This window comes from Myripristis murdjan, chromosome 14 (genome assembly GCF_902150065.1).
Source record: "Myripristis murdjan chromosome 14, fMyrMur1.1, whole genome shotgun sequence".
Taxonomy (NCBI): Eukaryota; Metazoa; Chordata; class Actinopteri; order Holocentriformes; family Holocentridae; genus Myripristis; species Myripristis murdjan.
Window position 1 is genome coordinate 21,793,893 of NC_043993.1, and position 12,001 is coordinate 21,805,893.

At 38.7% G+C, this 12,001-nt stretch overlaps 1 protein-coding gene across 1 annotated transcript; it reads right to left on the reverse strand.

Annotated features, from left to right (window-relative positions):
• Positions 1-4,446: 4,446 nt before the first annotated feature.
• On the reverse strand, positions 4,447-10,444 carry chrne (cholinergic receptor, nicotinic, epsilon). The gene is made up of 12 exons (XM_030069162.1): positions 10,414-10,444; positions 9,205-9,341; positions 8,738-8,782; positions 8,431-8,540; positions 8,138-8,293; positions 7,442-7,542; positions 7,137-7,337; positions 6,362-6,476; positions 6,056-6,170; positions 5,775-5,964; positions 4,981-5,114; positions 4,447-4,859 (listed from the first exon to the last, which is right to left on the reverse strand). Exons 1-12 carry the CDS (start codon positions 10,442-10,444, stop codon positions 4,692-4,694), a joined length of 1,503 nt encoding a protein of 500 aa, XP_029925022.1. The 3' UTR covers positions 4,447-4,691.
• Positions 10,445-12,001: the final 1,557 nt, after the last annotated feature.

Here is a 12,001-nt window from a genome sequence, read left to right on the forward strand (position 1 = left end):
GATGGGTGGTTTGTGAGGCTCAAATAACTATACCACCAAAATTGTCAAGTAAGCTAGCATATAAAATGACACTTCCGGTCAGCATTTTCAAATATTATGAGTGAAAATACGTTGCATTTTCTTACTAGCAATACAAACCAAAGTCAAAGAAAAAGAGACAGACCCTCTTTAGTCCGGCTGCGTCAATGAACTCCATAACAAGTCGGAGGTTTCAATATATGATATTCAACAAGAAATGCCGACAAGCTTTTATTGTACAAACCAGAAATACACCCAGGCTAGTGTTAGCCAAACCTATGTAAAGTATTATCTTTATCCAAGCAATAAGCTGGAGAAGACTGACCGTTTCCGCGGTTTGGGAGCTGAGAGGCAGTGTTAGCAGGACGCAATACAGATACTCGATGTCTACTTATTATTAGATAATAAAACAATGTTAACTTGATTCCATCTCTTGGTTCTTGAGTTGGAGCTACACAAAGTGGTTGCTAAGCGACCCGGAGGCATTCGGTGATTTCCGGTAAGTGCACAAAACTTTTGCCATAAAAATTAAGCAGACAAAGACGTATAAAGTGCTTATGAGGTTATAAGTGTGTTATGTTTCATGGGTCTCTTGTAACCTGACGCAGCCGACTAGAGCTGAAGACAGGAATGATCTGTTTTACACGGCTGTCTACCTCCCCTGCGCGTTGGTGAGCTGTCTAATTGGAGGTTTCGTGTCCTGCATATTGGTGGCCTCTAGCGGCAGGTAGGCGCATTACACGTGTATCAGTGAATTAAACGGTGAATTAACTCACCTCTAATTGGAAGTCATTTGTGGCAAACAAGCACTATAAACGCAAAAAATCAACCATACTTTCAGAAAAATGTTAATCCCTATCAATTTGATACTACCCAGCTACTATCATGACATAAGCTGCAGGCCTACTACGAATTTATCTCGTTGAGATTGTGTCCTAACAGGAGTAAACTACTTTGGACATAAGAAGGTTTATTGAGTTTAGATTCACAGCTATATCCCTGATTATAAAGCTGTTAATTTTTAGAAGCACAGCACTGGAGAGGGCTAATATTTATTTGAGTGACACCTTATAATAACCAACATTAATAAATGGTAAATTAAATCTAATTAATTAAACCTTATTAATACATAGTAAACTAAACAGTGTATTGTTGCACACATTATGACATTTTATACTATATTTATACTATATTAAGTATACATACTGTTAATGATTACCAGAAGGATGTGTAACCCTTTCAGAAATTGTTTGAAAAAAATCTACAAAAACATCATAGATAGATGGGCCAGATATTTGTAACATATTGTTAATGGATAATCACTGGTTTTTAAACCATATATGAATATTATTTTGATGGCTATTATAAAGTTGCAACCGATAATTATAATACATATGCTTAATAAATACTTCAGTAAATAAATACCGAACCCCAGAATTGCTGCTTGCAGCTATATTCATTAAATTTATCATTTATTAATGAAGGTTATAATAAAGTGTTCCCCAGGTGTATATACATAACAGGATGTAAAGTTGACAACTGATTTCCAAAACAGTATCAGTGACAATACCATATATTGCCAAAATTAAATTATGACCCAAAATTAGGTCTTCTAAAAAGTTTTAAAGGCATTTGGTAGAATGAATGAACTCTGTGGAGGACTGATAAATATATTCCACTTTTTGGAAAGGCTTGTTGACAGAGTACAACCTGTCACTCAGCCAGTAGCGCCTCTGAATCACTGCCACAACAACAGCCCCAGTCTGAATTTTCTATGTCTGACTGACAGATCAACAGCAGAAACATCGCTGTTCCCCACAAGGTTGTCACCCCTTGTTCTCTGAGTGCACTGGGGTTATTTTCTGTGGGTTGAACCCACTGAAATAACCATTTAAAACGGCCCCAAGAAGTAGGTAAACCTAGATGAACCAAAGCAGTGTGTGAAGGACCTTCAGGCCAATTACAGTTGAACAGCAATGGAAATTTGATCAAACAACAGTGGAAATCTACACTGCCCATACTGGATGCAGTGCACGTTGTCTCCACATGGGAGCGTTATTGTATAACTACGTTTGCACATTCAGCAGTCCCTCACTGAGACTCACCATGTTGATTTTAAAAAGGAAATCAACCCTCTGAGTGACTCTTCCTTCCCTTTCATCTCACATTTTTTAGAGTCAGAATAGGAGACATAAACAATATGTATAGAAATCATCATACTTTAATAGTCTGACACTGTAAAATTTACTTTTTTAAGTTCATGTTGCAATCAATCAGACACTCTGATGGTAAATGTAGTATTATCAATAACAAATGTATGATACAAGATTGATGTTGTTACTCCAAGAGATGGTCCAGCTCTTAATGAGCCAACATTCATGTGTTATTTAGTGCCATACAACAGTCAGTCTCAACAGTGAACATACTGTCTCATTTTGAATGCCTTTCTCCTGCAAAATTAAATTTCACAGCTGTGTTTAGTTCCAGATGTTTTCTTATTATTTTGAACGCTGCATGTAGCATACAATATTAGTTATGGTAATGAAGACTTCTGTCACATAGGCATTTTCTCACAGTGATCACCTACAGAAGAGGAACAAAAACAGAATACAGTATCCTGTTTTTGTTGTTGTTGTTGTTGTTGTTGTTGTTGTTGTTGTTGTTTTTGGAAAAAAAAAATGCTGTGTATATGACAGACCTCTGATACAACTGCTATGATGTAGAAAGGGTTTTTTTTCTAAGTTTTTGATTTCATTTGCATTTAAGTATATGTGCAGATAAGTCACACAATGCAACAAGAACTGGTTACGCGAGTCATGATCCACTGATAATATTTATTTAAAAAAGGAAATGAAACATGGTACAATGATATCAAGACAATATTCCTTGTAGTTATCTATTTGTAACAAGACCTCCTAATAAATAAGTCATAGCAAGAAGAACAAGGCTCTGATTAAGAGTTGGCTGACACAAGTTTTGTGCATAAGCTCTTCACATAAGACAAGAGAGGTGCAGGGGATTTGTGTTCAGACTTGGGAGTCATGGTTGCCTACTGTTTATTTCAAGTGGTGCATCCTAAATGTCGAGCCATTCCTTATCTGAACAAGAAATCTGTCTTTTGACCAAGAAGGCAGAGGTTTTAGTCAATGGATTTTATTGTCAAGGAATGGGCTTCTCAATGTCTCTCACAGCTCTGTGTGACAAATGAAATTACTATGGGCTACTTGCTGTTACACAAATAGAATAAAATGCACTCTTAATCAAGGAGAAAATATGTCCACATCCCAATAATTTATCATTCTAAGAGATGGTTTAATAAAAAGGTGCTCCATAGAACTATTAGCCTTTTAACTAGAGAACCACTTGAAATTAAATGTAATTTCTGTTCAAGTGTACTTTACCACAAAATGACTCCCATTACTGTCATTTTTTTGCTGTTGAACAGACAATTATGACCGTCTTGATGCATGTTTCAGATAATGTGGATTCTGTGTGGCCGATTTTATCTGTAAAACCTGGGGAAAACAGCAAAGCCCTTTGCATGATGCCTGCGGTGGTTTAGAAATATGTTGTAGGTGATGTGTGAATGTTATTTACAAGCCCATGTTGGCTATGCATGTTTAACACCTGACGTGGAACCAGTGCAGCTGAAGTGGCTTTAGCATTTGCTTTTGAAATGAGCAAGTCATTGATGACCAATGTTTGAACCCTGCATGAATGCCACCTGTTTAATAATAAATGCAAATTAGATTAAAGGGCTTTGTGCGGCTCTTGAAAAGGCTCTTTTTATAGAGTAGATGTGGAATATTTCACATTCCCAGGGCTTTCTCTTTTACACCATGAAGGTGCAATAACCCTGTTTGAAGTAAATGTTATGCAAAGAGGCTCTTTAAAAAGGTTCTACCTCGCACCCTTTTTTTCCTTTCTTGTCCTTTCTGTTACTGAATAGGCCACTTTTTGTGAAGCTATAAATGCCATGTAAATTATGATCCTCATAATTGTGAAATGGTTTGACAGACGTGGGACTTTCTATTGGCCCAAACATTACTAAAACTGATCTGTTTCTATTAAGATCATACATATCAGTATGCTATAGTTTGATATAATTTTGTGTGAGGGAAAACTGTTTATATTACAAATTCATGCTCATAAATATGTGGCTTAACAATGGTACAGGTTTTATTGTCAGTAATCTGCAGCCTGCAAAATGTTTGTTTACACAGCTGATTTCTATATTTGTGACTGACAGACAGTTACATAATGCTTATTATACTGTCAGACTTATCAGAATATGCCTAAAATTTGAATGGTGAAAAGGTTCTCCATTCTCTAATTGGTCTATTTTATTCTCAGAGGGCAGATTTATTTTGTGTTTATCAACTGTGTTTTCCTTAAAATATCACTTCTTTCACTAGATGTGGTCCACTGTCTCTCAGGAGCATCTGTACAGAAGTTGCATGTTTGTATCAAAACACTCTTAGGACAATGCCTGTAGTGCACCTTATGAACATGAGATGTGAATATATACACACACAGATGTGACATTAAATCCCTGCTACATGGGCTCAACCCTGAATCGTAGCCTGATTGGAAAAGAGGAAGTCCGCCAACTCTTATAGACAGCATGAGGTGCAGTGACCCTTGATAAGGTCTTGAGGGCACTGAAGCATTTTTTAACTCGGTGTGTATCTTTTGCTCTGCCCAGGAAATGGAAATTCTGGCACCTGGTTGAAGTGTCCTGACAGGAAGATTCCCACTGTGCCAACAGTAAACAGGAGAATGGCAGCCCAGAAACACACCTTGTCAATCATCTTTCCAATCAGTACCCAGCTCTCCATTTCCTAATTGGAAAAAGAAAAAAAGTGAGTGAATGAAGGTGCAAAAAATCAACTGAAAATGTACCTATTTCGGGGATTTACATCAAATTTCAAATTGTTTAAGATGTTAGAAATTCAAACGTACAGATCCAATATCATTTTGCTGTCTTGTGCTCTCAGCAATGAAGTTACAGGCATCCACACACTGCTTGATTTCAGGCGCAGCTTGAGCCAAGCTCTTATACAGGTTGGCTGTGCTGCTGATGTCCATGTCAGCCACTAGAGGGAGGGAGACATCCACAGTTAGACAATAACTTGTCATGTGCCACAGCATTAGCTCACACAGAGGAAGGGCAACTTTTATGGAGCAGGGGCAAAAATGATAGATTACAGTGTTGCTTGAATGTGTGTGTCTGTATATTTACTTGTATATAAAATACACATACACATAACCCTGTAAAATAATAATAATAATAATTGGTTCATGTACCTTGTGTCTATAAGAAATGAGCATATTGACTCAATGCCAGTCAAAGTGCACACTCTGTTTATATTTAATAGCATGGCATGGTGATCCTTTTTTAATCATTCACTGAACTCTAATGCCACATACGACACACTCTGCATGTAGACAGAGATAGTACAAAAATAAGAGAGAGGTCACGTTCAGGACATCAGCTGACAAATAAGTAGTCCACCAAAGTTTGATGCACTGAAAAAAAAAACAAAAAAAAAACAAGGCTGGTCAAAGGCCCTCTTCTAGTGGGTCATAAATGATGATTGAGAGGGATTATTTTTATATGAGTCTATGCATTGATTTCTTTTTTGTTTGTTTGTTTGTTTGTTTGAAAATCCTACTCATTCTGTCTTTAAATGCTGGAAAACAGTACAATTATAGTTTTAAGCCAGTAGATTTCTTACCAATTGATCGTGTGAGACCATGCCTCTCTCTTTGTTTGTCAAACATCATTTCGCTGCGTGGTTGTTTCAGCACATATTCCTCTGCTCTCTGCATTAGGCCAAAGGAGCTCCGCCGCCGCCCCCGCACTCCGTTTACCTCTGCTTTCACCTCGCTGTCACCCACCAGTGGGCGCATGCGCAAGATGTTGGGCACCAACTCCAGGAACACCTGAGGGAGACAAGGTAAGAGTGGTTAGTCCCTATAAATGAACCCTTGAATAGATTAAGGTTTTTGACTCCAGGGCGCAGGATCTACATACATGTTTGAGGGTCTGGGACATTGTGTGAGTACTGGGGCTGCGCAGGGAGAAGTTGAGGACCACAATCTGATTGGTAGCGATGAGAGTCGTCACGCACATGACAAAGATCAGGTACCTGGGGAAGACATTACAGGAGAACTGTGTTGCAAAGGAGGATGAGAACATATGGATTAAAGCTATAACTTAACTTAACTTGCAGAGATTCAGAGCAGGGTATACAGTTTAGAAGATGATACTGCAGTGGAAAGTGATTTGAAGGCTCTCTGAGAAGCGGTAGACGAGACACACAGGCACATATTGACTCACTTGCCAATGAGAGGGACAGAGAGGGATGTCTCAGGGATCTTCTGAGCAATAAGAAAGAGGAAGACAGTCTGAGCCAGCAAGACAGAGATGGACACAGTCAACTTCTGCCCCCCAGCTGTGAAGGGGACAACGGAGAATCAGGAGACAGAGGGCCATGCTCTCCTCCCAATTATGGTACCAAATACACACAATGTGTTCTCTGTGCCCAAGCACTGTACAGAAAAACAATACTAAGTGGCATATGGATAAATATCAGCTGGCTGCACAGGGATTGGGCCCAAGATGAAACAATTACTCAGTCACTCACAGAAAACAAGTCCACTTATGCTAGGGTTTCTCTTTAGATTGTTTGTGTGATTAATAATTCATCAAGTATTAATTAATATTGCACAGTCTAAGTTTGAATTTGGTCCCAGGCCAAGTGATTGTCCCAGATCCCATTTCAGAGTCGATTGCACTTACAAATGGGCTCTTACACAGCACTACCTATGTGAGGGCTGATTTGATGTATTGGTCCTTTGGTATTATAGCCACATTTTGTAGTTAACCCCAGCAGTAGCAGTGATGTTAAATGTACCATTGACTCAATTTAGCAGAGACAAAGTTTTTTTTAATGTTTATGTTTTATTATTTTATTATTGTTTTATATTTATGTAACAGTTTATGTAACAGTGTAGCAAGACATTATTTGAATATGTTTGTTCTGTGACGTCCTTGTAATATTACCCCATTTACAACCCTGATAATCTGAGGGAAAAAAAATTTAACTGCTGACCTTGTGCAGGTAAGAAATAGGCCAGCACGACAAGGGAGGAGATGAGTGAGCAGGGCAGGATGATGTTGATGATGTAGAAGAGAGGCTTTCTCTGGATGATCAGATTGAAAAAGACCTCTTGATACTCCAGGTCATCCGGGGAATAACGTGCGTTGATCAGCTTTCTGGCGGGACGATGGACAATGGCCCACTCACCGTTCTCTAAAGGGTGACAGCATTCAAGGTTAGAGCAGAAGAGAGAGACTCACCATACACACATACACACAGAAATTGTGTGTGTGTGTGCGTGTTGGACATGCATGCACCTGTGAAGGCCTCAGGGTCAATGTCCACCCACTCAATAGTCTCCCCAGTCTCCCCAACAGCCAAGATGAGGTTCACTTCATTGGCGCTGTATGTCTGGGACCTAAAGTGGAAACAAATATATTCAGTTATATCAGGGTTTCTCAACCTTTACCACCTCAAGATTCACTTTCTTCTCTCTGAAATCAGCCCACACCATGAATTTTGCCTGAAATATTTTCTCTTTCATGAAGAATGTCCGTTTGTCCATTCAATTAAACAAGATTCAATAAATAATGCAACTGTACTCATATTTCTGCATAAAAGAAAAAAGGCAAGTCCATTTAGCTCAGCATAGCTTTTACTTGGAGTTGCTGTGATATTAATGAGCGACACCATCTCCCTGGCAAATCCATACTTAATATAATCTGGATTATGTCTGCAGTCGTAGGAGTACTGGCCTGACCATCATTCGTTTTTCATTTGAAAAAATGCTCGTTGTGTCTGACTAAATTTGAAACTTGCCTTACATAGCCATGAGGCACATCATGAGATTTGATTGACATTCCAGCTCAGAAAACGTGAGAGAAACATTACTATTGCACATACTGTATGTGTGCTAATGAATGTTGAAATTGTGTGTGTGTGTGTGTGTGTGTGTGTGTGTGTGTGTGTGTGTTTATGTTTTATTAACACTGCGTGATATCATTGTATCATACCTGAATACTAAGGTGCAGTTTTGATAATCAAAGGGGAAGTAGGTGATCTCAATTGCACAAGTGCTGCGATAGATGGCAGGAGGCAGCCAATACATCCACCCATTACTGGAGATCAATACATTGGCATAGTAGGCCACGTCAAACTTGCCATCAATGCTACAGAAAATGGGGATAAAGGAGAGAGAGAGGAGTTCGGTGGTGACTTGGTAATTGATACATAAAACAAAACAAGATGATGATGTTACAAGCCAGAGAAAGAAGCAGGATGGCACTCATTCCCTTGCCTAGCTTACTTGTTCTCAAGGACGATGTCAGGCAGCCAAACCGTTTTGCACGGCACACGAATAATCTCAATGCCGTAATAGTCAGATGAGTTCCAGGCAAGGCGATAATCGCTCCATTGCTGTGGGCGACATTTGAGAGAAGCATAGTCAGTCGGTGATGTAAACACACCAATTGGACATAACAGATGGCTGAAAGAAAGAGAGAGCCTGAATCCTATGAAGAAAATTAACATTAATATCATATGCCTTGCCAGGAATTTGCCAAGAAACACTGCCAAACAACAAGAATACAAATGTGGAGAGAGGGAAAACTCACAATCTCAATCCACACATTGGTTGTAAGGGTCTCCTCCTTTTCATTCTGTAATAGAAGCAAAAGAATTATGAGTACAGATATAAGTTGAGTATTAATATGAATTTCAGTATCTACAATGACTCAACTGTGAAACTCAACTGATACAAAGTTGACGGCAAGTTGAATATTAACATTGGACAGTACAAATAAAGTATATAATATTAATGGATTTTTTTTATTGTCCATTGATAAGTTACTGTTTCAGTGGTGGTAGAGCTAAATTTTAACAAGAGATGACCTTAACATGTATGTCAAACAGTCTGAGCAGCAGGGCATGGTGATTGATTGTGATCAGGATGAACACGTGAGTGTCCTGTGTATCTGCGATATAGAGCTGTTGAAATCATGCACACTCATGGGAACTTGAGCTTATTTTCCTCCTGTGTAGCGGCGCTTTGTTGTAGCGGGTAGGAACGTCGAGCTCTCACCAGGGAGATGAGGTTAGTGAGGGTCATCTTGATCATCACCTCCACCTTGTCTTCGGGATGCTGCACTGGGCGAATATTCTTGTTGTAATTTGTGAACAGGTCGCTAATCAGCCCTGCCTCCTCATTGCACTCCACTGCTTGAGGAAAGAGAGAAGATGGTGAATGAGTTTGTCTGCATGCGTCTTTGAAAGAAGTTTAATCTCATGTAGTCTATGAATGGAAAGGGAAAACAGTTAGCTGATCTTAACCATATGTCCAGCAATGTGTTGGTAAACAAAAAATGGAGTAGACTGGGCTGACCGCCAGGTGGTGATGATCATAAAGCAAACAATCGCTAATATGGACAAAATCAACTAAAGATTGTACAAGTAGGCTTATGCAAAAGTGATATCGACTTTTACTGCAAAATCTTGGATTTTAAATTGAAGAGTTCATTTGCAAAAACAGATAAAAGCCATTCTTAAAATGAATACACCTTTTTCACTGATACTGCTTGGAGTACACACACACATATACGCACACACACACAAAGCATGATTTAGGATAATAAACATTATGCCAGGCTAAATAAACATATAAAAATAGAAATAAATATAAACTAAATTTTAATAAAATTCAAAAAAAAATTCAAATGGAGATATCTGTTTTTGCAAATGAACTCTTCAATAAGGTATGTTATGTAAAGCATTACAGCAGCCGGTCAGTTCATTGATTTTTTTTTTTTCTCCAAATCATCTTCATCAGATTGATACTACTTAGTATGATACTAAAGAAATTTGATACTTTTGCTGTGTCATTGTATACATGTTTAATGAAGTTTTTAGGAGATTCTGATTGTGGAAAAATTGCACTGGTGTACAGATTAGTGCAATAAAAGTTAGAGAGCCAGTTGTCACACTGAAAACAACAAATACACAATATATGAGGAAACAATATATGTGACATGATTTTGTAACTACACACCGCACTCTTCATTATTTAAGTCCCAAAAAAATAGTTACAAATCCCCAAAATGTCATAAAATAGCAGGCTGGCATCATGCTGTGTTCCTTGATTACTCTGTATTTCAATATTAACTTTGAGAGTGTGAGATAAAGAAAGGTAGAGGTTATTTCCAACCCCTTGCCTCTTGCCCCCCTCCACTGTCACATCGCATAGCTCAGATTACACAGCAGCTGGGAAGCACTAGCCTGGGATGTTAAGTCACACTTGGGTTGTCCACAATAATCATCATCACCATTATTAGCCAATAACTATCAGTGACAGTACCACGTAACTAAGAGGCATTTATAAATTTGTCCCCCATGAATGATGAAGTCCTCATCTGGGCCAATCAATGCTAAAAATATCACCCTGTTTTATTTCAGATTAGTTTTTATAATATTTCTTTGCATTTTATTGGACAGTGAATTTGAGAGACAAGAAAAGGAGAAGAGAGATGGATATGACATGCTAGACTAGACTGAACTCAGGACATCATGGTTGCTTACATGGTTACATGGTACACACTTTATTAGACCACTGAGCCACTAGCACACCCACATATCGTCTTACAGTTAGGTCCATAAGTATTTGGACAGTGACACAATATTTATATTTTTGTCCTTGTACACCACCACAGTGGATATGAAATGGAGTAATCAATATGTGGTGACATGCAGACTTTCAGCTTTAATTCAAGCAGTTGAAGAAAAATATGGCATTAACTGTTTAGGAATTACAGCCAGTTTTATACAATGTCAACCAATTTTCTCATATTCCACTTCTTTGCTTTCAATAACTTTCACAGTATGTTTTGGGTCATTGTCCATCTTCACTCTGAAGTGCCATCCTATCAGTTTTGTGGCATTTGGCTGAATCTGAGCAGATAGTATAGCCCTATAAACATCAGAATTCATCCTGCTACTTCCATCAGCAGTCACATCATCAATGAACACCAGTGACCCGGTTCCACTGGCAGCCATACATGCTCATGCCATAACACTGCCTCCACCATGCTGGACAGATGATGTGCTCTGCTTTGGGTCGTGAGCTTCTCCTTTCATTCTCCACATTTTTCTCTTCCCATCATTCTGATCCAAGTTCATCTTTGTTTCATCTGTCCAAAAACCTTGTTCCAGAATCAGGCAGGCTTTTTAAGGCATTTTTTGCAAAGTCTAATCTGGCCTTCCTGTTCTTGACTGACACCAGTGGTTTTCACCTTGCTGTATACGTTCTGTATTTATTTTCTCACAAACATCTCTTGACTGTAGATTTGGACAGTGATACGCCTACGTCCTCCAGAGTGTTTCTGACTTCCCTAAACGTGAATGGGTTTTTCTTCACCAGGGAAAGAATTCTTCAGTCATTTACTTTAGATGTCTTCTGTGGTCTTCTAGGCCTTTTGGTATTGCTGAGCTTACCAGTGCATTCCTTGTTGATTTGGCTTCTCCTAAAGTTGTTGCTGTCTGTCTGATAGATTTTTTTTTTCTTAATTTGTCATGGAATGACAAGGGAAAAAGTCACACCTGGCCATGAAACTGCTTTTTAGTCAAGTGTCAAGTGGTGTGCAAGGGAAAAATCTTAAATATTTTGACACTGTCCAAATACTTATGGACCTAACTGCATTTTGAGCTGTGTTTGTTGTTCCCCCTTGAGTCAGTCATTGTAATTTGACTGCTGGAATGCAATGGTGACCTGCATGATTCCCCCATGTTTTGTCAATAATCAGAGCAGTGGTATCTGTGATATTGTGCATAACGCAAGAATGAGCAAACAAATAATGTCAGAAATTCTATTCGGTATGAGAGAGAGTAGA

Excerpts from the sequence above, each read along its gene's own strand:
- chrne (XM_030069162.1), bottom strand. The coding sequence starts at position 10,444 with ATGGTGATGATGATTATTGTGGACAACCCAA. Across the intron at positions 8,783-9,204 it reads TCACTAACCTCATCTCCCTG|AATGAAAAGGAGGAGACCCT; the intron begins GTGAGAGCTCGA and ends CTTCTATTACAG. Across the intron at positions 5,965-6,055 it reads TGTCCCAGACCCTCAAACAT|GTGTTCCTGGAGTTGGTGCC; the intron begins GTATGTAGATCC and ends TGTCTCCCTCAG.